General features: G+C 39.5%; 1 protein-coding gene across 1 annotated transcript; it reads left to right on the top strand.

The window, feature by feature from the left end:
- Positions 1-3,487: 3,487 nt before the first annotated feature.
- On the top strand, positions 3,488-3,919 carry LOC138877859 (uncharacterized). Its single transcript, XM_070157503.1, has one exon. It carries the CDS (start codon positions 3,488-3,490, stop codon positions 3,917-3,919), a length of 432 nt encoding a protein of 143 aa, XP_070013604.1.
- Positions 3,920-27,429: the final 23,510 nt, after the last annotated feature.

Here is a 27,429-nt window from a genome sequence, read left to right as displayed (position 1 = left end):
ACTAGTCGATCAACGCTGCAGTCGACAGTTCCGTGTCTTCCCCCTTGAGTTGTCCGCTCAAGGGTACCAGTCTAAAACCCTATAAAAATCTTACTCTGTTTAAATTGTGCATGCATCATGGTCAAACCTAGCCGGGTCAGTTATGTTGTCCACATAATTATCCTTTAAGATAGCCTTGTCCAAAAGTCCACTAGTTTTCCCTAAACCCAAATGGACATCATCACATTCTGTGCATTTATTTGGAGAACTAAATGTCGATGTGATGATCATAAATGTATAAATAGTCAAGTCCGGTGGGGGTAGGGTCTAACCATTTTGTTTTGAAGAAAATGAGGCACGAGGTCCCCAGTTTTGGTATGGTTAGCATGCCCCAACTCTTGCTAGACTGGTGGAGGAGTCTTCCATCGAATGACCAAATTAATGAGTGGAAAGAGAGGGCCACCAAAGCTAGCGAAAAGTTGGAATATCTGGAATATAGTCTGTTGGAATTAGATGGAAAAGTGAGGAAGAGAGTCACCGACTGCCAGAACACTGAGGGAAACGAAGGAGAACACCTGGCAAAGGCTTTTTTACTGGTGAACCTACGCGAACTGGAGGATTTGATCAACAAGAGCATGCAACCTAAGGAAGGTCCTTCTGAGGCCAAATAGATTATGTTTACTCGCTTTCCAAATGTAATAAGGCAAGTGCCAGTAGCGACTTATTATTATCTTAGTATCGTTTTGGGATTCTTCTATTTTTATATTATAAAATAAAGCATTTACTGGAATTCGAAGTTCTCCAAGTCTATTTGTCGCTAGGCCTACCTCGGGCACAAAGAGGTCCCCAAATTAGGACACGCTTTACATTCCCCCACTATGTGTTTAAATATTGTAATACTTTTCATAATCCTCACTAACTTGATTACCTTTTTTTATTTTATTATTCCCCTCCCCAAAGCTTAGTTCGTGCACTCTGGCATCATCATCTTATTTCACAAGATCCAAGGGTCCTCCACCCACTCCTCCTCTTAGTCCCATTAAAGGCAAAAAAAAGGCAAGATGGAAGATTTAAACAACATCAGGAAGGAGAACACGATTGAACGGGTAGAGGTCATTGATGGCCAGGGTATTCGAGTTCCTAACGAGAATGTGTCACAGCTTGAACAGAAACTGCTGAAATTCCAGCAAGAGCTTGATCAGGTTCGGAATTTGGCAAACTTGTCATTTTCCCTCAACACCCCAGATAACAACTTCCCCAACACTCAAAACCCTACACCTCCTCAAAATACCCCAAAATAACAGAATCATCCTGCTCCTCTCCCTCACGCTGATCCACCAAAGAACCAATGTAACACCTGTCATACCCTAAACAACACTCCACTACTTATCCCAGAACCTCAAAACTCTACAAATGACCATTTCCACACCCATACACCAGGCCACCATAACACTCTTATCTACGTGGAGACCATGCCGCACTCCACCCAACCTATCTTATGCACACATGAGCCTGATGAAAAGGATTGGCTTATTAGGAACTTAGCCGAGGAACTTAAGAAATTGACCAACCAGATTCAGGGCGTTGAAGGAAGCAAAGGAATTGAGGGGCTAAATTATGAGTATCTTTACATACAGCCTGATGTCGAACTGCCTGAGGGGTACAAACCTCCTAAGTTCGAAATGTTTGACGGTACGGGTGATCCATGGGTACATCTGAGGACATATTGCGACAAGGTGGTTGGAGTAGGAAGGGATGAAAGAATCCGCATGAAGTTGTTCATGAGGAGTTTGAAGGGAGATGCATTATCTTGGTACATCAGCCAAGATCCCACTAAGTGGTCAAGCTGGGTAAGTATGACATCTGACTTTATGGACAGATTCAGGTTTAATATAGGGAACGCACCGGACGTGTTCTATATCCAGAATTCGAAGAAGAAGCCCACGGAGATATTTCGCGAGTATGTTATGCGCTAGAGGTCCGAAGCTGCTAAGGTCAGACCAACCTTAGAAAAGGAGCAAATGAACAAGTTCTTTTTCCGGGCTAAGGACCCGTAGTACTATGAACTGCTGATGATGAATCACAAGTTCTGATGATGAATCACAAGTTCTCCGACATTATCAAATTAGGTGAGAGAATTGAAGAAGGTATTAAAAGTGGCATGGTTACAAATTTTGAGGCATTGCAAGCTACAAATAAGGCTTTACAATCCGGTAGTGTGTCCAAGAAAAGGGACGTCGGGGCCATGATGGTTGCACAAAGGACCAAGTCTCCCCTTAAATAACAAGCTTACCCAACACCTCCACTCACGTAACAGCCAACCCCAAATTACCAAGAACCCTCATACCAAGCTCCACCACCAACTTATCAGTCACATCCACCTCCTATATACCAACCTACCACCCAGATACTCCCAACCTGCTCATGTCTACCAAACGTATAATGCTCAACCATCCCATTATCAATCACCACCTGTATGCCAAAATTTCCCTAGACCCCAACCTAATTTTGATCGCAGACCTCCAAAACAATATACAACATCGCTGAACCCATCGACCAGCTGTATGAGAGACTCAAAGCTACTGGTTACATCACCCCTATCACTGCTGCAACCCCTGAGAATCTTTCTCAGTGGATTAACCCAAACAAGTCCTGTGCATATCACTCCGGTATGAAAGGGCACAATATCGATGAATGCCGCTCCTTGAAAGACAAGATACAGTCCTTGATTGATAACAAGATCATTGTGGCAAAGGAACCCGCTCCAAACATCTGCAACAACCCTCTGCCAGACCATAAGGGTGGAGGTATCCACATGATTGAAATACAAGATGATTGGGATCCCGAGGAATCAATCAGGTTGATCACAGAAGGTGATGACCCAAAGAAGCCGACAATTACTCTTAATCCAATCATAGTCCAGATCCAACCGTCTGAGGATACTGAGGTGAATATGTCTGTACCTCTTGAGTTTGAAGCAACGCCATCCGCAAAGACACTGGTACCAATTGAGGTTGAATTCGTGTCTCCGGCAAATGCACCCGCACCATTTGAGGTTGCAGTCTTGCCACCCAAGGCATATGTTCCATTCGAAGTAAGGATAGCCGCACCGATCCCAGTGGCGATGTCTTCCATGACATCATTCTATACAAATGGTGTACCCTAGGACTATACAGCCGAGGCGAGAAGGAAGGGCAAGGTCAGGGTTGAAGAAACTGTTGTAGCACAGGGTATGACAAGAACTGGTAGAGTATATACTCCTAAACATCTAGCTGAGTCAAGTAAGCAGGCCTCCAGTCGGACACCCCTCATTGAGACAGGTTCGAACGTCCTTTGGAGGAAAATACAGGCCAAGGAATATTCGGTCATCGACTAGTTGAGCAAGACGTCAACACAAATATCCATTCTCTCCTTGCTACAAAATTCTGACATGCACAAGAATGCTCTGTTAAAGGTGTTGAATGAAGCATACGTACCAAGTAACATCACTAGCGGGGAAGTGGCTAATATGGTAGGACAAGTCTTGGAAAGCCATAAGATCACCTTTGATGAAGATGAGCTGCCACCTGTAGGGATAGGGCACAACAAGGCACTGCACATCACTATGCAATGTGAAGATTATTTCATCACCATAATCCTAATCGATGGAGGTTTCAGTCTTAACATTTGTCCGCTTGTAACACTCAAGAAGTTAGGTAAAGGTCTGCATGAGATAAAGGATGGAGCAATAAATGTGAAAGCCTTCGATGGTTCCCAGAGGTCCACCATTGGAGAGATTAGTCCATGCCTGCAGATGGGACCAACCTGGTTTGAGGTCGATTTCCAGGTGATAGATGTACCAGCGTCTTACAACTTGCTGCTAAGACGGCCATGGATTCATGCTACTGGGGCTGTAGCATCAATGTTGCATCAGGAAGTAATGTTCGAATGGAATCACTAGGAAGTGATCATTCACGGTGACGGTAGCAACCCTATATACAGTCGCTAGACCATTCCGGCAATCGAGGGAAGATAGAAGCTGGGTGGAGAAACTTACCACCACATTGAGCGGGTCAATGCTATCGACTAAGACAAATGGTGGGATAGTAAAATTGAGAGTATACTGAGTTGGAGTGGGTACGAACATGGCAAAGGGTTCGGCAAGAACCTACAAGGAATCTCTAAACCCATAAAACTCAAGAAACATGGAACTACCTTCGGCTTGGGATATGAATACACCTGGGAAGAGTTCAATAATTGGTCGCCACCATGGTGTGGTCCTTACTACCTACTAGAGCAGCTTATACCACATCTGGAGCAGACCTTCCAACAGGCTGACATTATTTATGGGTCAGATGAAGAAGAAGCACTTGTAGTGGTAAAGAACTTGTTTCTACAGGACAATGATATGGACTGTTGTGTTATTCTCGAGGATGAGGGAGAGGAAGGCCCTTCCGTACAGGCTGTGAGCAGAGGGACACATATCAAAAATTGGACCATTAGGACAACCAAAGCCCGACGAGCCTCGGGGTAGCAAGGCTAAAACAAGCATTATTCACTATTTTATTTACTAAATGATTTTCTTTTCCCATTTTTTAATTCCCGCAATAAGATCTTTGATGTTCAAAATAGTTATTCAATTCATCAAAAGCATTTTTGATTTTTCTTATGAATTAATATTTATTGCTATCGTTTTCTCTCCTTGCTTTACCAATACAGCATTACTATTACTTGTCTTGATAAACCAATGACTGTGACATGCAATGAGACAACGCAGCAAACGGACATTGATTCAGAGGAAGATGACATACTTAACAAGATTGTCAATGAAGTTGAGAATTTTGAGAACAAACCTAAGTCCAACCTGGAGGAGACCGAAATTGTCAACCTAGGAGATGCAGAAAATGTCAAGGAAACACAAATCAGCATTCGCCTATCACCATCAGAGAAGAAAGAATACACCGAATTTCTAAAGGAGTATGAGGACATATTCCCCTGGTCGTATGATGACATGACTGGTCTAAGTACGTACATTGTGGCTCACAAACTACCAACCGATCCAGTGTGTCCACCGGTAAAGCAAAAGCTCAGAAAGTTCAAGACTGATATGAGTCTGAAAATCAAGGAAGAAGTCACCAAGTAGGTCAAAGCCAAGGTTCTCGGGGTAGTAGAATACCCGACATGGTTAGCCAACATTGTGCCAGTGCCAAAGAAGGATGGGAAGGTCAGAGTCTGTGTCGACTACCGGGATCTCAACTAGGCCAGTCCGAAAGACGACTTCCCTTTGCCAAATATACACATCTTAATTAACAATTGCACCAAGTATGAACTACAGTCATTCGTAGATTGCTTCGCTGGTTATCATCAAATCTGGATGGATGAGGAAGACACTGAGAAAACGGCTTTCATTACACCGTGGGGAGTGTACTGTTACAAGATGATGCCTTTCAGCCTGAAGAATGTAGGGGCCACCTATATGAGGGCCATGACTACCATTTTCCATGATATGATACACAAGGAGATATAGGTATATATGGACGATATTATTATCAAATCCAAGAAGGCCTCTGACCACATGGAAGATCTGAGGAAATTCTTCAATAGACTACGGAGGTACAACCTGAAACTAAACCCCGCAAATTGCGCATTTGGGGTTCCTGCTAGGAAATTGCTTAGGTTTATTGTAAGCTGCCGAGGAATAGAACTGGATCCATCGAAAGTCAAAGCCATTCAATAACTACCACCGCCAAAGAACAAGAAGGATGTGATGAGTTTCTTGGGAAGGCTCAGCTACATCCGCCAATTCATAGCACAGTCTACAGTTATCTGCGAGCCAATCTTTATGATGTTAAAGAAGGACGCCGCCACCAAATGGACCGATGACTGCCAAAAGGCCTTCAACAAAATCAAAGAGTACATGTCAACGCCACCGGTCTTAGTCCCGCCTGAGCTAGGTAGACCCTTATTACTCTACCTTGCAGTGTTGGATGGAGCTTTCTGCTGCGATCTGGGGCAGCACGATGAAACAGACAGGAAGGAGCAAGCCATTTATTATCTCATTAAGAAGTTCATCCCGTACGAGGCCCGGTATTCTCTATTGGAACGCACCTGCTATGATTTGACTTGGGTAGCTCAGAATCTGAGACATTACTTCTGCGCCTATACTACATATCTCATATCGAGGATGGATCCCTTGAAGTACATCTTTCAGAAGCTCATGCCCACCGGCAAGCTAGCAAAGTGGCAAATCCTGTTGAGTGAGTTCGACATAGTTTACGTAACTCAGAAAGCGGTCAAGGGACAGGCACTGGCAGACCACCTTGCTGAAAACCCCATAGATGGAGGATACAAACCCCTAAAAACGTATTTTCTTGATGAAGAGGTATCAGTCATATGAGAAGACATTGTGGAATCCTATGTTGGTTGGAGAATATTCTTCGATAGAGAAGCAATCTTTAAAGGAGTTGGCATAGGAGCAGTCCTAATATCAGAAACCGGTCAGCATTATCCGATGTCTGCCAAACTCAGGTTCCCCTGCACCAACAATATGACTGAGTATGAAGCCTGCATCTTAGGACTCAAAATGGTCATTGACATGAACGTTCAGGAGCTACTAGTGATTAGAGATTCGTACTTACTTATACATAAGTATGAGGAGAATGGACGACCAAGAACTCCAAGATACTCCTGTATCTACATCACGTACAGGAATTGATAAAGAGGTTCACGAAGACGAATTCCAGCATGTTCCTAGAATCTAGAATGAGTTCGTAAATTCATTGGCTACCCTTTCATCTATGATACAACATCCCGACAAAAATTTCATTGATCCCATTTCGGTGAAAATCCATAATCAGCCAGCTTACTGTGCCCATGTTGAAGAAGAAGCAGACGGAAAGCCTGGGTTTCATGATATCAAGGAATATTTGGCAAAAGGAGAGTACCCGGAGCTTGCAAATTCTACTCAGAAACGCACACTTCGGAAGTTGTCCAACAACTTCTTTCACAGTGGAGGAATACTATATAGGACGACTCCCGATTTGGGATTATTGAGATGTGTCAACGCAAAGGAAACATCCAGGCTACTAGAGGAAATTCATGCTGGGACCTGCGGCCCACATATGAACGGATTTGTCTCAACAAAGAAGGTACTCCAGGCTGGTTACTTTTGCATGACTATGAAAACGGACTGAACCCAGTATGTCCAGAGATGCCACCGCTGTCAGATACATGCAGACATGATAAAGGTACCTCCGAGCGAGCTTCACACAACAAGCTTGTTGTGGCCGTTTGCTGCCTGAGGACTGGACGTTATTGGACCAGTTGAGCCAACCACTTCCAATGGACATAGGTTTATCCTAGTAGCCATCGACTATTTCACCAAGTGGGTCGAAGCAGCATCTTACAAAGTAGTGACTAAGAAAGTCGTGGCAGACTTTGTCCACGACCGCACTGTTTGTCGATTCAGAATTCCAGAATCAATTATTACTAATATGGCTCCAACCTTAACAGCGACTTGATGAAAGCTATGTGTGAAACATTCAAGATCAAACACAAGAATTTGACAGCCTACAGGCCTCAGATGAATAGAGTTGTAGAAGCCGCCAACAAGAATATCAAGATGATATTGAGGAAAATGATAGAGAAACATAAATGGTGGCACAAGAAGTTATCATTTGCTCTTTTGGGGTAACGTACCACATTTTGCACATCAACCGAGGCAACCCCCTATATGATAGTTTATGGTACAGAGGCTGTTGTCACACCTCCTTTTTCCTACACCCGAAGGTATATAAGGGAGTTTTTCCAATTAAAGTGACATTATTCGAAATGGGATTATTTAATTATTTCAGAGTCGCCACCTGGGATAATTTATGGTGTCCCATGTCACCGTTTAAAATCCCGAATCGAGGAAGTTGACTCTTATTTAATGGTCTACGAACACAGAAATCTGGGTAAGGAATTCTGTTAACCCGAGAGAAGGTGTTAGGCATTCCCGAGTTCCATGGTTCTAGCACGGTCGCTTAGTGATTTATACTTGGCTAAAATTTCCTAATTACTTATTTTAAAACCTATGTGCATTTACCTTTTACCGCTTTTAATCACTTGATTTGTTTGTAATTAAAGAATTGAGTTACGCGTACGTATACTCTTTTCTTTTGGTGCGTCAAAAAAATCATTTCACGCAAACGTGTCCACAATTAATAACGCTTTGTTTATTTATATTAAGAAAGGTTTGGTTGAAGTTGCGCGAACACATCCCTCAAGTAACTTTTTGGAATTAAAATTGCAATTATGTTACGAGAACGTATACATAATCACAATACTCCTCTAAATCGAGCCTAAAGAAAACTACGATGTTCTTGAATTATTATTATTCCTAAATTAGATAACCACATGGACAAATCAACCAACGATATTCATGACTAATCAACCATCTATTGCGTTAATCTTCTTTTTCTTATTTTGAATTACAATCAGTAGTAGTAGTGGTATCAATTAGGCAAGTAATTAAATATGACTATTTTCCTTTTCTTTTTCTTGAGATCATGCAAATATACATCCCCGCATATGAATTACTACAATATAATGAACAAGTACGGATCAACATAGTGCAGATGCTTTTGTACCAAAGTCTCAATGTGAAATTAATTAACAAAGAGGCTACTAAAACAAAATATATGAGATGAATTGTTGGGATTAAATTAAAATCTTATTCTAACACTTTTTTTCATTTAGTGATCTTTCAAAATGGTCTTAACGTGAAAATGGATCATACAGACCCATAATTGATACCAAAAGCAAAAAGCAAAAGGCAAAAGCAAAAAGCAAAAAAGCAAAAAGCAAAAGGCAAAAAGCAAAAAAAAAGCAAAAAGCAAAACATACTACTAATATTTTAGCCGCTTTTAATATTTCCGGAAAAAATTCAAAGTTATTTAAAACACATCATAAACCACGCTACATAAAATGCACCCGTGGTTCACGACACATTTTATATAACATTGTTGGAAATTAGAACCGGGCCACATGAAAAGTACTCCCGAATTTTAGTAGCCATGATAATTATATAATTAACGTGCCTAAAGCAAACAAAAAACATTATTTACTCTATATTATTAATATACACATATCAAGAACAACAGTAAATTAAGGAGTGATTAAATCACAAAACAAGGCTGCAAAATATACTTTTTATTCTCGAGCCAACTTTGTACTACAGCTCTGTGAAAATTGCCCCTTGTAAAATGAATGATACACTTCCTTCAAAGATGATTTATTTACCACAATGGACAAAGGTTTAAAACTAGAAAAAAGATAATTCACTAACAGTAGTACTTACTATTACTCAACCAAAAAGAAGAACTCATTTCCTAACTTAACACAAATAGTTAAATCCATTCAACGAGGAAGTGTTATAGTGTAAAAATTATTGACTAGTGCTAAAACTGTACGAAAATGAATGGCAGTCATGAGATAGTCCCTTTTATGTTTGTTCAACCTAGCTAGGAGTATTTCGTCCACTCCTAAAAGCTACCATACACACAAAATAAAAGATGAAACACCCATACCATGCGAATTACATGAACAAAACCAATACAGAGAAGCAAAATATAATCAAGATCTTTCACCAAACAAGCAAAATGAATATGAGATAAAATAAACACAAGGAAGAGAACCTGTAGTATTGCAAAGAAAAGTACTTATTTGATATGATGATAACAATCCTCCTCCAACCTATACAGCAAATCATTAGAACTATGACCAAACATCGTCGATTTCATCGACGGAACCTTAGACGATGACCACCTAAACGACGACTTGGATTTTCAAAGACCTTGGGGCTGTTTCGTGGCGTTAAAGGGTGGTTTAGGAGCTAGCTTTAGGTTGAAGAAGCAATGGACGAAAGATGAGAGACGACGACAGTGCGGACGAAGCTGGTGAGAGATCTAGCGGGTATGCGGCTGAAGTAGTGACGTTTCACATGGGTTTTTCGACTGTGATTACACGCTGGAATTTCATTGTATTTTAGTTGTGTTTTTTCTAGGACTTTGGGGTGTTTTATGGGGTGTTTTTCAGATGGAAAAGATGAGCTCTCATGGCTCTTTCATGGTGGATGTTAAGCTCTAGATGTAGAATTTTTATGAGGAAGAAGACCCTCTTTTCGTTGGCTGCCTCTGTATATCCAGTGTATATCAAGAGTATTTCTAGTGTATATAGAATGTATACTGACCGTATATCGAGTGTATACCCTCGTTTCTTCTTACTTGAATTATTGTTTTTATTTTTTCCCTCCCCCTTTTCACTAAGTCTTTGTTGTCTCTTTATAGAGAAGAAAATTGGTAATTTTTTGTTCCTCCCATTTGGAGTGGAGAACGTGAGTTTTTAGTGGAAGAAAATGGGAATTGGCTTAGTATAATTATGAGTGGAATGGAGTGGGGATGTGGGATTGTGAGTGGAGAACAAAGTGGGGGACAAGAAGTGGGGGACAAAAGGGATGGATGTGAGGAAATAAAAGAGAGTGGGGGGGACCAGCGTAGGGGACAAGGGAAAGTGGGAAATATGGGTGAGAAGTGAGGTATTGGAGAGATAAGTGGGAAAAAATTCAAATACGGTCAAAATTAGGTGTTCACAGCTGCCCCTCTTTGCTCGGAAACCCGAAGAGTTTTCGGGCAAAGATAAAGTGAACCATGTGCCTAATTTTTGACCGTATTGTTATTCAAAAGTGGAATAAAATAAAAAGAAAAGGTGCAACCGAGTCCTGGTTTTGGACAGCCTACATATCCCGGGTTATAAGGGAATCAGGTCGCGTGTAGTTCAGAAGTAGATGAAGTGATGGAGTGATGAGTTCGAGAGCCGATTGAGGTGCCGTCGAGATTCCGGTCCGCGGTTCCTGTTATTACATCAAAATCAAATGAAAAAGACTAACTAAGCCTTTCAACTACGAGTTACAAGATTCCTATCTATAAGTCTTCTGAAGCTTGATCTTGAGTCTTGAATGGTTCTTCATGCAGACTTTATATTTGAACCTTGGCGCTCGTTAGCTGCAGGTGCTAGCTCGTTCTTCTTCAGCTTTTCAGATCAAACTTGGCATGCAGTACTTGTGACCTCAGCCATGTCTTGAGCAGCCCACATCTTTCATCAACTTCTGCATTTGGATTAACTTCTTGCCTTTCTCTCTTTTTTCTTTAATGTGACTAACTTCTGTTGATCGCCTCGGACTGTTGACTCGCGTTCTTGTCACGAGCTTCTTTTGTTGCTGACTTCAATTGCAATCTAAGATGCTTTCCCTTTTCAGGTGGATGCCTGATTACCAAAACATGGATTGTATTCCCTTGCTCTCCAGGCGGGCTCCTGACTGCTAAACTTGAATGTATTCCCATGCTCTCCATGCGGGCTCCTGACTGCTAAACTTGAAATGTATTCTCATTCTCTCCAGGCGGGCTCCTGACTTCAAAATAGACAAAACAAAGAAAATTTTCTGCCCCAGTTTGGGTATCTGGGCACATATGTAAATGTAAAACGAACCACATTACCAAATATCAATAAGCATTTGAAAGCTAAAACTTTAATTGTACTCCCTTGTTCTCCAGGCGGGCTCCTGACTGCTGTGCTTGAAAGTATTCCTATGCTCTCCAGGCGGGCTCCTGATTGCTGAACTCGAATGTATTCCCATGCTCTCCAGGCGGTCTCCTGACTTCAAAATAGACAAACCAAGAATTTGAAAGATAAAACTTAAATTGTACTCCCTTGTTCTCCAGGCAGGCTCCTGACTGCTGCACTTGAATGTGTTCCCATGCTCTCCAGGCGGGATCCTGATTTCTGAACTTGAAAGTATTCCCATGCTCTCCAGGCGGGCTCCTGACTTCAAAATAGACAAACCAAGAATTTGAAAGCTAAAACTTAAATTGTACTCCCTTGTTCTCCAGGCGGGCTCCTGACTACTGTGCTTGAATGTGTTCCCATGATCTCCAGGTGGGCGCCTGATTGCTGAACTTGAATGTATTCCCTTGCTCTCCAGGTGGGCGCCTGATTGCTGAATTTGAATGTATTCCCTTTCTCTCCAGGTGGGCGCCTGATTGCTGAACTTGAATGTATTCCCTTGCTCTCCAGGTGGGCGCCTGATTTCAACAAAATAGACAAAAACAAAGAAAAAATTCTGCCCCAATTTAGTAGCTGGGCACATATGTGAGTGTAAACTAAATCATGTTACCAAATATCAATAAGAACTTGAAAGCTGAAACTTGAACTGTACTCCCTTGCTCTCCAGGTGGGCGCCTGATTGCTCAAACTTGAATTGTATTCCCTTGCTCTCCAGGTGGGCGCCTGATTGCTAAACTTGAATGTATTCCCTTGCTCTTCAGGTAGGCGCCTGATTGCTGAACTTGAACTGCTTTTCCCTATTCTCCAAGTGGGTACCTGATATCAACAAAAATAGACAAAACGAAGAAAATTTCTACCCAGTTTGGTAGCTGGGCAAATCTGTGAGTGTTAAACAGAATAATGTTACCAAATATTCTAAGAATTTGAAAGCTAGATCCCATTATCTAGGAGGGTCCTGACAACTCTTAACTAAACGACAATTTTAAATCTAAGCTATATGTTTTAAAGGTATGACTTCTGCTAAATCTTGTTATCTAAGAGGGTCTTAAACTATTCCCCATTATCCAGGAGGGTCCTGAAAATCAAAAGTCAAGTTTTATCCTAAGAGTGACATTTCTTTACGACTGAATTATATTACCCTATAACAGAACTTACGCTAAATCTCGTTATCTAATGGCAATATTAAAACTAGGTCTCATTATTCAGAAGGGTCCTGACAACTCTTAATTAAACGATAATTTTTTATCTAAATTATATCTTCTAAAGGTATTACTTCCGCTACATCTTGTTATCTAACATCAATCTTAAAGCTAGGTCCCATTATTCAGGAGGGTCCTGAAAACTCCTAATTGAATCCTATCTCCCACATGCGAACTTTAAAATTATCTTATATTTCTTGGGGTACATTTATGCTAGATTTTACTACTCATGACTGTTTTAAATTTTAAACTAGGTCCCATTTTCCAGGAGGGTCCTGACAACTCCTAACTGAATTCTATCTCCAGAATGAAAATTTTGAAACCAACTTATATTCTTTTGTGATACATTTATGCCAGATCTTGCTACTGATGATTGTTTTGAATTTTAAACTAAGTCCCATTTTCCAGGAGGGTCCTGAGCACTTAAAACTAAATCATATCTCCAGAACGAAAATTTTGAAACCAACTTATATTCTTTTGGGGTACATTTATGCTATATCTTACTACTCATGATTGTTTTGAATTTTAAACTAAGTCCCATTTTTCAGGAGGGTTCTAAATACTTAAAACTAAATCTCATTATCCAGGAGGGTCCTGAAGAGCCGAGAATGAACTTACCTGAGCCACGCTTTCTTTCTGGAGGATCTCTGCAGAACGGATAAAATTCCTTGCCTCTGAATCATGCTTTTCCTCATTGAGGGTTCCTATAGATCGAACAAATTTTCCTTTCCCCTTCTCCAACGGCCTTTGTGCTGACAAAATTTGGGCATGACACTTGAAAAAAAAATCAAACTTCCAAGCTTTGATTTGGACATAATTTTCGCCCCTGTTTCAAACAAAGAAAACGTGTGAGTTTATAAATATGGTGGTTGGTTTGTGGCCTTGACTTTGAGGGCGATTGCTCCTTCACTTCCTATGATAATTTTGGTTTCAACTTGAAATACCTTGCCTGTTTATTGACTGACCACTTTCTCTGTCACCCTTATCACAGAAAATACCTCTGATCCATTCAGACTCAATACCTTCTATCTGTTGCATTGCTCATGAACCGACATCTACCAAACCTTTGTGTTTAACATGATCCCCACGGTATATTGATTATTACCAACTTCAATGCGCACGTTGTTCTTTCCTGATTTAAATCACTAGCCTTGGTCTTGAGGTCTATTGCTCCATCACTTGCCATGATAGCTTTGATTTCTGCATGGAAGATCTTGCTTGTCACTGGTTTACCACCTTTTTTGTCCCTTGTATTTCACATGGATCCCAACGCATGTTGATTGTTACCAACTCAGTGTGTATGTTATTCTTCCTTGACTTAAACCACTGGCCCTGGCCTTGAGGTCTACTGCTCCCTCGCTTGCCATGATAACTTTGATTTCCACTTGAAAGACCTCACTTGCCACTGGTTAACCACTTTAGTGAATCTTACCACAGAAGATACCTTTGATTAGTTCACCTAACACCCTCCATTTATTGCATTGTCCCGGGATTGATATGTACCAAAGCTTTGTATTTCACAAGGATCCCAAAGCATGTTGATCGTTACTAGCTCAGTGCGCTTGTTGTTCTTTCCTGACTTATGACGCTTTGATGTGCTAGCCAGATCTATTTTGTGCACATGGAAAGCTGGTGGCAAATTTTGAAGTCATTTCTCATTTGTTTTGACCAAATAGACTCAGAAAAAAGAAGTAAACACGACAAAAGAAACAGAGTAAAGGAATAGGGAAAGAGATGATTCCTAACAAGAAAACTACAAAGGAGAAACCTATAAGATTGGATACCAACTCTAACGACAATGACATGCACCTGTGGCCTATTCTGTCAAGCAAGTCTGATGTTCAACTATTGTTGTACCCTCTAAGCCGTGAAACTGGACTTCAATGCTCCGATTATCCAATCTGATTCACAATCCTTATTCGACTTGTAGTGCCCAGAGGGTTTTCACCATCAAGCCTCTCTCATTTTGTTCATTCTCTCAACATATAGTTGCCTTAAGGTGCTCGTGAAGGTTTTAACCAATAAGACTCTCTCATTTTTGATTTTTCCAGTTTGGATCAGAGTGTTGCCCCTGATATGAATCACCTATTCTTTCTCGACTTGGCATCTCTTGAAGACTGTTTGGAAGGTCCTTCTTTGGACCGTAATGTGGGCTATTGGATAGGGTTAGAAAGAAAGGGTATTAAAGGCTCAAAACAGTTTGACATGGGTTTAAAATTACAACTTTTGGAATCAGATTTTTTACATCAAACACAACTTCTACCCCAGTTTCTTTGCTTGGGGACTTTTGGATTTTTATTTTGATGGGATCGAACCATGAGGCTGCCTATGTTTCCTTAAAAGGAATCAGGTCGAATGTAGTTCATGTCATAGAAATTCCTTTGTTGTTGTATTTTTTTTCTTTCCTTTTTCTTCCTCTTTTTTTTTCACTTTTTGTTGTTTTGTTGTCTTTTTTCTTTTCTTTTCTCTCTATTCTTTTCTTTTTTTCCTTTACTTATCTTTCACGCTTGCGTTTCTGATCTTTGCTACTGATTCCGAAAGAAGGGTATGAAAGAAAAATAAATAAGGCTCAAAGGGGTAACGAAGGATAAAGTGTTTAGATAGCAGAACAAAATGCCTTCGTCATTCCAATCTCCAAAACATGCCAAGTGCAAACTATACAATTAAACAAACCAGGGAAATAGTTCTAACATCTTTAGATCGTACTAGACTTGATAACCATATCCACGCATTCACCTTCTACATCTGTTAACTACAAAGCACCATTGGACAACACCCTCACTCTCATTACCATGAACGACCCCTGTCAATTTGGGGCAAACTTGTTGTTGGCTTCAACCTGATGCGGCAAGATGCATTTCAATAGGGTTTTTCTATGTTCTATCTGCCCCAGTTTCACGCAATTCAGGCTTGAAATAATCTCAAAATGCCTTTACTTATTTCCCTCAAATGTCCCTATCATCTATAAAATTGTTTCATTGCTTCATGACTAAACTTACTCTTTTTTTAAGACCAGGGAAAGAACTGTAAAAAGAAAAGAGAACTAAACAAAATGACCATAAATAACAGAAAACGGAAACTTGCATTAGACAGATGGTGAAGGGGTTTGAACAACAAAACAAGCACTAAACTGGGGTTACAAACTTGGAATAACATAGACAACACTAAAGGAGTTACTACGACTAAACAAACCAGGAAAAAATAAAAGGATAGAAGGGTTTGAGTCACAAGACAATATCCGGATTACAACCCTTGGAATAACCCGGACAACAGAAATGACAACAAAATAAACCACCAAACTCCTCCCTGGCTAACCAATAAAAGAGCGTCTTTCCAATCACCAAACTTAACATCTTAGCCACTGACTTCTGCATCAACAATACTAGGACCTTCACAAGTCTCCATCACATTGTTCTTAGCAAATTTCTTTTGGGTTCCCTTTGTCTGCTCTTTTTTAGGATCAACCTCTAATAGCGCTGAAAGCTTTGTAGCATGTGGACCTCCGAGGTTCTCAGAAGAATTCTCATATTCCTTTTCAAAATAAATCATACCCATCATATCCATCTCATTATGCATAGGCGATGGACTTTGGCTAGTGTCTGCTGCATCTGGATTTTGCACAACAATGTCGCCTGCATTAATAAGCTTCTGAATCGCATTCTTCAGATTCCAACACTTCACTATGTCATGCCCTGGGGCATCTGAACAATATGCACACCTTTGAGAAAAATCAAACTTCTTTGGAAGAGGGTTTGACATTTTTATCTGGGTCGGCTTCAACATGTCCAATTTCCTTAGCCTCTGGAACAAACTGGCATATGACACTCCCAATGGAGTGAAGGTTTTCTTCTTCTATTCCTCTCGTTCTTAAAGGCTTGATTAGGCTGAACACCTGATCCAAGGGGTTTTCGGTAGGCTCGTGGGGGTAGATAGGCATTTTGTGGAGCTAGGTACTGGGAAAGTGATGTACGACTTTGGGAGTTCTGTGGAGAAGAGTGGCATTGGGGAGGATCATCTGGTGCACAAGGATATCCACGGGGACGATGTCGAGGCTGGAAGTGTTGATCGGGAAAGCCCATCGGATCATCTTTTCTATTTCTCTTACTTCCACCCAAGCTTACTGGGATGTTCTAAATGTCTTTCGAACAACTCATGATTTTGCTTGACTTGATTCCCTCTTCTACTAGCTCCCCCATTTTTAACACATCATTGAAAGGCTTTCCCAAGGCCGGGATCAAATGACTGAAGTAGGTGGGCCCCTGGGCTTTTAGGAAAAGCTCAACCATTTCTTCTTCACCAATCGGGGTATTGACTCGAGCAACCTGCTCCCTCCATCTGAGTCTAAATTCTCTAAAGCTTTCCTCTGGCTTCTTTTCCATTCTAGATAGGGAGGCGCGGTCTGGGGTAACTCCTGATCTGTATTGAAAGTATCAAACAAAATCTTGAACCATGTCACCTAATGTAGGCCACTTACCAACATCTTGACGAATATGCTAGTCCAAAGCTACCCCAGTCAGGCTCTTACTGAAATACGCCATCATCAAGTCATCTTTCTCTCCAACACCTCTCATTTCACTGCAATAAACCTTGAGGTGGGCTACCGGATCTCCACACCCATCATACAAGTTAAATTTTGGCACTTTAAACCCCGTGGGCAGGCAAACGTCAGAGGACACAAATAGTTCTTTGTAAGCCATGTTACCCTGGTCTCCCATTTCTTGCTTATTCTTTAAGGACTGTTCTATGTCTTTCAGCCTCCTGGGTATCCCATCTCGCCCTTCTCTTCCTGTGAACTTTTCATTTTCAACATGAAGCTCGTCCTGAGTGCTCTTCTTGTATGAGTCAAGAATCTTGTAGGCAGCCTTTGAGGGGTAATATTGGGCATTATAAGCTTTGAGTGGGTGTTCATTATCGAGGATAGTGCATGTGACAGGAAGGCCATTTTGGGGAGAGGTAATTGGAGGATGAATGACGGAGCTACTAGGAAGGTTGGGAAAGTTGTGATAAGAGGGTGGATCTGGAGAGTATGGAGGATCATCTGGCATTGTGCCCGGAGTTTGGGTAAGGGCGACATCTGGGAAGCTAGGTGGTGGCGGGGGTGGTGCCTTCCCAGTCATCCAAGCCTGATACATGTCTGGCATGTGTTGTCTTAACATCTTTACCTCTTCAACCAACCCATTGTCCTATCCAAACAACTGCTTTCGGGCACTAGTATCAACCAACTCAGTTCTGTTGTTGTCTGTCATTGCCTTTTGACTTTGTGTTGTAGAGAAGAGTTACCACTTTAAAAATCACAAACCAACCATCCTTCTGCTATGAATATAACAAAATGAGGCCATCACGTTAGCGTTAGGGCATTTAACAACAAAAATATCACATTGCGTGCAATGCACCTAGCCACAATTAACGGTTCTAGAATGACTTTGAGGGTCATAAGGTCACTTGGCATCATCCCAATTTGTTCATTTCAACCTCCCTTTTCTTTGCTTTTCTAGCACTTGCTTGATCATTTTCCTTCCTCTTTTTATTTTCTAATTATCACTCTTTTCTTTCCTCTCATTTCTCACGTCCCATAATTTCACCCCTTTTTTTTTCTTTTCTTTTTCCCCTTTTTTCCTTCTTTTTTTTCTTTTAAAAAAATAAAATGATTCGATCGAACCCTATGTAGGTTGCCTACGTATCATGACGCCGCATGAATCAGATCTTTGCGTAGTTCTGGATAAACGGGAATAAAGTAAACAAACTGACATTCTCCCCTTTTATCTTTTTTATCTTAATGACTACTCTGGTGAAAAAAGAGAAATAAAAGAAGCAAATCTTTTCTTTTTTTTGAATTTTCTAGACTCAATGTTCTATAACCGATCTTAAACTCAAGCTTAACGAGCATATATTTTTTCTCTTTTTTTTTTGAAACAAACACTCTATGGGAAATTATTAAGGAAAAATTCTACAAGAGAAAAATATTTTTTGATTCTTTTCTTTTTCTGAAATGAAGTCCAAACAATAAACCAAAGAATAATATTTCAAATTTTCATTTGATAACCTGGCGCAAGATTTCGAAACACGCAATGAGAAAGATAAAACAAAATATTTTTGGATTTTAACTTGATTACCTAAGGGAGAAACTTTGAAATAAACCAAAGATAAAATACGTTATTTTTTTTCTTCTATGTACAATATCCTAACATTCTAGTAGATATAAAAAAATTCATTTTTTGTTAATTTTCCAAAGACAAACCTCAAAAGAAAATCTTTTTGGATTTCTAATATTAATATCTTAAAGAAAACTTTTTAAAGAGGTACTAAAAGAAAATTCTCTTTTTTTTTGAATTTTTAGACCTAATATACTAAAGGAAATATAAAAATAATTTTTATTTTAAGTCCTAGATATTAATTGCCTAAAGGAATAACGGAAATATGAAACACAAAATCTTTTTTTTTGGATTTTGATTTATTACACACCTTTTCAACTGCAAAATAAAAAGTACAATAATAATAATAAAACTCGACATTACTATACAAAACTAAAAGGTAAAAAAAATGACATAAAAAGAAAAACGGACTCAACACATAAGAAGAAAAGAAAATCTTCTTTTAATCTACTCCTGAATGGGCGATCCTGACTAGATATCCCGGGCTCTATCCTGCTCAAACTCCGGTAAGTAAAGCCACAGCTGTATGAGAAAACTTTAAACTAACACTATGTGAGACAATAACACTCCCTACTGGACACTTGCAAGACATGATTGAGGCTACTTTTGCAAAATGACTTATTTAGCAAAAAGGTGTCTAGAAGTGCAAAGTTTGGCTAAGACCTCGCAAAGCCAGGAACCTAAGATTTACTAGGAAGACCGAACCCTATGTGGATTGCCTACGTATCACGCCCCGAAAGACGAGAAACAGGTATGCGTAGTTCGGGCATATTGGATACAGGCAAGAATAAAAAAAACAACTAATTTAGACAAAATATTTTTTTATTTTCGTTTTTTTTGGAACATGATGAAACTTGTAAACTCTTTTTTAGATATTCTTCTCCTTTTTTATCTTCGAAAAATGATAAAAAAGTGCATAATATATTTGTTTTTTAATTTTTCGTGTTTTTGTTTTCTTAACAAAAAGGTGACAGAAACATAATTGGGCCCTACTTGTTTGATTTTCACACTTAACCCTTTTTTTCTTTTCTTTTCATTAGCCCTCAATTATCATTGGTCCACCAAATGATCCTTTTACCCTTGAAGGAATGCAACATGTACCACATAGGATGCATCAAGATGGTCTATTATTTTGGGTACACCTGTCCTAGACGGACCCAACCCCTGTGTTGAGTCCCCTAAGTCAAATGCACGTGATGCAAACAAACATTCCTACTAGGGATCCGACATGAGGCTGAGTTATTCTAAGTGTAAAACCTGGGGTATATTATTTTAAACCCGGCTTACCCAAGCGGACAGCCCGAGCCGAAATGGGGGCAACGTACCGGGAGCACAAAAGTCTACCCGGCCTAGTTACTTGACCCAATTTCGTTCTATTTGGTATGACTTCTAACAGAAGGGTGGGCCACGCGCACGTGTGCACCATAAATTCAGAAGACTCAGAAAGAGGAAGGGTTTCGTATCAATTTATATATAGTTCACCAATATCAAAACGGTAAATAAACAACAATTAGTACAAAGTTTTATAAAATACAGTAATATTAACAATAAATAAAGCCAAGTAAAATCACATTAACAAGCTCGAATTCTGAACCTTGAACCAGAGATACTAGGTTCGGTCCCCAGCAGAGTCGTCAGAGCTGTCACACCTCCTTTTTCCTACACCCGAAGGTATATAAGGGAGTTTTTCCAATTAAAGTGACATTATTCGAAATGGGATTATTTAATTATTTCAGAGTCGCCACCTGGGGATAATTTATGGTGTCCCAAGTCACCGGTTAAAATCCCGAATCGAGGAAGTTGACTCTTATTTAATGGTCTACGAACACAGAAATCCGGGTAAGGAATTCTGTTAACCCGAGAGAAGGTGTTAGGCATTCCCGAGTTCCGTGGTTCTAGCACGGTCGCTTAGTGATTTATACTTGGCTAAAATTGCCTAATTACTTATTTTAAAACCTATGTGCATTTACCTTTTACCGCTTTTAATCACTTGATTTGTTTGTAATTAAAGAATTGAGTTACACGTACGTATGCTCTTTTCTTTTGGCGCGTCAAAAAATCATATCACGCAAACGTTTCCACAATTAATAATGCTTGGTTTATTTATATTAAGAAAGGTTTGGTTGAAGTTGCGCGAACGCATCCCTCGAGTTACTTTTTGGAATTAAAATTGCAATTATGTTACGGGAACGTATCACAATACTAGTCTAAATCGAGCCTAAAGCAAACTACGATGTTCTTGAATTATTATTATTCCTAAATTAGATAACCACATGGACAAATCAACCAACGATATTCATGACTAATCAACCATCTATTGCGTTAATCTTCTTTTTCTTATTTTGAATTACAAGCAGCAGTAGTAGTGGTATCAATTAGGTAAGTAATTAAGTATGACTATTTTCCTTTTCTTTTTCTTGAGATCATACAAATATACATCCCCACATATCAATTACTTCAATATAATGAACAAGTACGGATCAACATAGTGCAGATGCTTTTGTACCAAAGTCTTAATGTGAAATTAATTAACAAAGAGGCTACTAAAACAAAATATATGAGATGAATTGTTGGGATTAAATTAAAATCTTATTCTAACACTTTTTTTTCATTTAGTGATCTTTAAAAATGGTCCTAACGTGAAAATGGATCATACAGACCCATAATTGGTACTAAAAGCAAAAAAGCAAAAAGCAAAAGGCAAAAAGCAAAAAGCAAAAAATACTACTAATATTTTAGCTGCTTTTAATAATTCCGAAAAAAATTCAATGTTATTTAAAACACATCGTAAACCACGCTACATAAAATGCACCCGTGGTTCACGACACATTTTATATAACATTGTTGGAAATTAGAACCGGGCCACATGAAATGTACTCCCGAATTTTAGTAGCCATGATAATTATATAATTAACGTGCCTAAAGCAAACAAAAAATATTATTTACTCTATATTACTTATATACACATATCAAGAACAACACTAAATTAAAGAGTGATTAAATCACAAAACAAGGCTGCAAAATATACTTTTTATTCTCGAGCCAACTTTGTACTACAGCTCTGTGAAAATTGCCCCTTGTAAAATGAATTATACACTTCCTTCAAAGATGATTTATTTACCACAATGGACAAAGGATTAAAACTAGAAAAAAGAGAAGAACTATTAATGAGGAAGTCTTATAGTGTAAAAATTATTGACTAGTGCTAAAACTGTACGAAAATGAATGGCAGTCATGAGATAGTCCCTTTTATGTTTGTTCAACCTAGCTAGGAGTATTTCGTCCACTCCTAAAAGCTACCATACACACAAAATAAAAGATGAAACACCCATACCATGCGAATTACATGAACAAAACCAATACAGAGAAGGAAAATATAATCAAGATCTTTCACCAAACAAGTAAAATGAATATGAGATAAAATAAACACAAGGAATAGAACCTATAGTATTGCAAAGCAAAGTACTTATTTGATATGATGATAACAATCCTCCTCCAACCTATATAGCAAATCATTAGAACTATAACCAAACATCGTCGATCTCATCGACGGAACCTCAGATGACGACCACCTCAACGACGGCTTGGATTTTCAAAGACCTTGGGGCTGTTTCGTGGCGTTAAAGGGTGGTTTAGGAGCTAGCTTCAGGTTGAAGCAGCAATGGACGAGAGATTGGAGACGACGACTGTACGGACGAAGCTGGTGAGAGATCTGGCGGGTATGCGTCTGAAGTAGTGACATTTCACATGGGTTTTTCGACTGTGATTACACGCTGGAATTTCATTGTATTTTAGTTGGGTTTTGGCTAGGACTTTGGAGTGTTTTATGGGGTGTTTTTCTGGTGGAAAAGATGATCTCTCATGGCTCTTTCATGGTGGATGTTAAGCTCTAGATGTAGAATTTTTAGGAGGAAGAAGACCTTCTTTTCGTTGGCTACCTCTGTATATCCAGTGTATATCGAGAGTATCTCTAGTGTATATATAATGTATACTGACTGTATATCGAGTGTATACCCTCTGTCTCCGTTAAGTAGAAGCCATCCCTTTTTTTTCGTCTCTGTATTTTGAACTTCTCCTCTCGTTTCTTCTTACTTGAATTATTGTTTTTCTTTTTTCCCTCCCACCTTTCACTAAGTCTTTGTTGTCTCTTTTTAGAGAAGAAAATTGGTAATTTTTTGTTTCTCCCATTTGGAGTGGAGAACGTGGATTTTGAGTGGAGGAAAATGGGAATTGGCTTAGTGGAATTATGAGTGGAATGGAGTGGGGATGTGGTATTGTGAGTGGAGAATAAAGTGGGGGACAAGAAGTGGGGAACAAAGGGGATGGACGTGAGGAAATAAAAGAGAGTGGGGGGGACCAGCGTATGGGACAAGGGAAAGTGGGAAAGATGGTTGAGAAGTGAGGTATTGGAGAGATAAGTGGGAAAAAATTCAAATACGGTCAAAATTAGGTGTTCACAGCTGTCATTCCCGCTGAGGTAGAAATTCCTTCCCAAAGGATCATATAAGAAGCTGAGCTCGACGATGTAGAGTGGGTAAAAAGTCGTTATGAGCAACTAGCCCGTATAGACAAAAAGAAAATTAATGCAGTTTGTCATGGTCAACTCTATTAGAATAGAATGTTTAGAGCCTTCAACAAAAGAGTCAAGCCAAGACAGTTCGCACCGGGATAGCTGGTGTTAATAAAAATTTCCCACATCAAGAGGAAGCCAAAGGGAAGTTCTCTCCCAACTGGCAGGGTCCATACATGGTTCACCGGGGTTTGACAGGAGGAGCCCTCATACTTGCAGAAATGGACAGAGAAGTCTGGCCAAAGCCGATCAACTCAGATGTAGTCAAGCATTACTACGTGTAATCTTTATGCTTTCCTTATATGATGTAAATTGAACTATGCTTGACCTAATTCCCGTTTAAGAGGGGATACGTAGGCAGCCCTATGGGTTCGGTCACAATTCAATAAAAGCTTCATCCCCCCCCCCTCGCAATTGGAAACTGGGGCAGAATTTTGAGGAGGACCCTCAAAATTCTGAAGTAATTTTAGCCGATTGCCGCACGAGCAATAGTCAAAAATGTCAGCCTCTTAAACTGGGGCAGAATTTTGAGGAGGACCCTCAAAATTCCGTAGCGAGAGAGGTTGCAATGTTCTGAACTACGTCATAGTCGTCGGTTCATCTAAAAGCTATTTTTAATTATACATTTATGTCATATAGTCGTCGGTTCATCTAAAAGCTATTTTTAATTATACATTTATGTCATACTTTTACAAAATCATGCATATTATTATTGAAACTACTTTGTTTTGCAATGCAACCCCAATGATACAAACGGTATCACCAGATTAGAGCCGAACAAGTCAAGCAAAGCCAGTTGGGATACGAACTAACCTTCCCCCTTGCAAAACTCCCGATTTTTCTTTGGATGCAGGCACTAGGATTGCGAAATCATTAAACATACTGTACGCCCATGGAACAGACATTGTTCAAAAATACGATTCTCAGAATCATTGCATTTGCCAACATTTGCTATCAGCACACACAAGTAATGCTCTGTAGTCACAATGCTCCCAGTAATCACAATGACGCAATCTACTATCAGCTAAGAAAACTCTACTGTCATTTGTTATTTTATTTCTTGCATAAGGCTACCATTCTGCCTTCCGAGACTAAACACTGTCTCCATCTGCATTTATGCATAAGGCTACCATTCTGCCTTCCAAGATTAAACGCTGTTTCCATCTGCATTTGCATTGCATAAGGCTACCATTCTGCCTTCCGAGACTAAACGATGTATCCATCTGCATTTGCAATGCATAAGGCTACTATTCTTCCTTCCAATCTTGCATAAGGCTACCATTCTGCTTTCCGAGACTAAATGTTATCTCCATCTGCATCTGCATTGCATAAAGCTACTATTCTACCTTCCAATCTTGCATAAGGCTACTATTCTGCCTTCCGAGACTAAACGCTGTCTCCATCTACATCTGCATTGCATAAGGATATCATTCTACCTTCCGAGGCTAAGCTCTACATCCAATTTTCTTCGAAACTAAGCGTTATCTCAAGCACTAATCATCTCGCTTTTCTTATAGACTAAGCTCTGCCCTTCAATTCGCAAGACTAAGCTCTGTCTTGTCCGCATCATATTACTGCATCCTTCATGGGCTAAAATATCGCCAACTCATCCAAAGGCGTCATCATTCGTAAGCACCATCTTCACAGCCCGAGAACACCATGTCATGGCCTGAGGATTTCTTTCAATCTTTTGCATATCATTATTCAATGGCGTCATGGTTCGGAGGCACCATCCTCATAGCCCAAGAGCATCATTTCATGGCCTGCGAATCCTTTATCATACGCTTCATGGCCAAGGACATCATGGTCTAAGGACATCATCCTCATCGTCGGAAGACAACATTCATGGTCCAACGGGGATTTGCATCATATTTAAATTTACGCACAATATATGCTTGTATTGCTTATTTGCAGGTAAGCCGACAAGCAACGGCTACCCCCAGCAGGAGTGATCCCACTCCAGTTTCTTCGGCCATATCAAACCTAACCATTCCTTTAAACCGTTCACTCATCTAGCCCTAGATATTGCGTCCATTCTTGAAAGGTCTTCATCGGTATACTCCGCCTTTGGAACCTGAACTACATACGGCCTGATTCCTGTAAAACCGAGGATATGTAGGAAAATCAGAAGCCAAAGTGCGGCCTAAACCTCTTCAAACCATTTCGCTCGGTCAAAATTGGCCATCATATCTTTACCTGACAACTCTTTCATCCTTCCCGGATAAAGAGGGGCAGCTGTTGATACCCAATTTTTCCCTATATATTTTCAATATGCAAAATACATTCAAAATAGCATATATATGCATATATAAGCATGTCCTAGGTTTTTATTATTTTTTCCATAATTTTAAGGTTTTAAATTGATTTATTTCCTCCCTTTTTATCCATAAAATCGCCAATAATTATTTCCAAAATTATTATTTTTATAATTCATCTATTGGATTTCTATATTTATGCCAAAATATGGCTAATATAATTCTTATATATTTTTAAATTACATTTAAGTTTTCTTAAAGCTAAATTGCATATAATTGCAATATTAGTCCTTTTAAGGTTTAATTAGGTTTTATATGCATAAAATTGGATCATGTATTTTTAAATTGCTAATTATGTATTGTAAATCATTTTTGTATTTTTAAATTATTTTAAAAACTATCTACTATTTTCTATAAATTAAATGGAAAAAAATGGCTATTTAACTTATAGCCAAAATTGGCTTTCAAATCTATCCTAAATCAAACAGACCCCCAACCCAATTAAAAAACCCACCAGACCCAAGCCCAAACCCAAGCCATACCTGACCCACCTACCCCATTCAATCTTGATCGTTGATCATTCAAATCAACGGTCCCCATTTCCCCTTCCTAAATTAAACCCAAACGACCTCCCCCCAAACCCTCTCATTCTTCATTCACCAACCGACTCTCATCTCTCTCTCTCTCTCTCTCTCTCTCTCTCTCTATCTCTAGTTATTTCTAGAACCTTCTCCCCTCTGCTTCTCTTCGATGATCCTTATCCACCTTCTTCGGCCATCTCTCTGCCTGAATCCATGGTGGTCTCACCACCTACCAGCCTTATGGATCCCTCTTGAACATGTGTCATCATTTTGATGCCTTCAAGTGAACCAGAGGCGGTTCACTCGCCTCCCATGGTTTCCCATGCCATTTTCTGGCCATCCATGGTCGTTCGAGTAAGATCTATGACTTTTTCGGTTAAAACAGGCAAATTTTCAAAGTTTTCTCACCTTCTCTGGATTCCGCGAAACCCTAACCCTAAAGATTTTCCGATTTTCTTTTAGATCTGTCTTAGATCTATAAATATTATGAGCATTTGAAATTTTCCTCAAAGGATTTTTCCCGATTTTTTCAAAGTGACTCTCCGTCTTCAAGATTAGGGTTTCTTAACCTTTTTTAAAAGACTTCTCCTCTGATTTTTAGAATTGTCATATGATTTTATTATGTTTAAACGGTTTATTTATGTTTTTCTTCTACTTAATTCATCATGCGGAAAACCCTAATTATTTTGGCTTTATCCAGGGTTCTGGAACTGTCTTTGCTTATGTGATTTGTATGTATACCCGTTTCGATTAATTTCTCAATGATTAGACCTTTCTCTTTATTTATATTGATCGATTCTAAGTTCTTACCGCTTTTAATTCAACTTTGTTAAAAACTCTAATCTCTTAAAGGTTTTCTCCACTTGTTACTGTGAGTCTTTAAGGTTTTCTTTACTTGCTTCTGTATCTTGGCCTGACCTTCTTTACCTGTTTTTGTGTGTTAGATTGGTTTTTTAACTATGGTTCTATGTGTTAGTTGGAACTACTTGACTTTGTTAAAGTTTCTGTTGACCACCATGCTTCCAATGGGTTCCTTTTTTGCTACTGAATCCTTAGCCTACTCATGTCACTTCTGTATGATTGTGTTCTTCTAGTTTATTCCTTTTTTTATTT

This window comes from Nicotiana sylvestris, chromosome 9 (assembly GCF_000393655.2).
Source record: "Nicotiana sylvestris chromosome 9, ASM39365v2, whole genome shotgun sequence".
In the NCBI taxonomy this organism is placed as follows: domain Eukaryota; kingdom Viridiplantae; phylum Streptophyta; class Magnoliopsida; order Solanales; family Solanaceae; genus Nicotiana; species Nicotiana sylvestris.
This window is presented reverse-complemented; position numbering and strand designations above follow the sequence as displayed.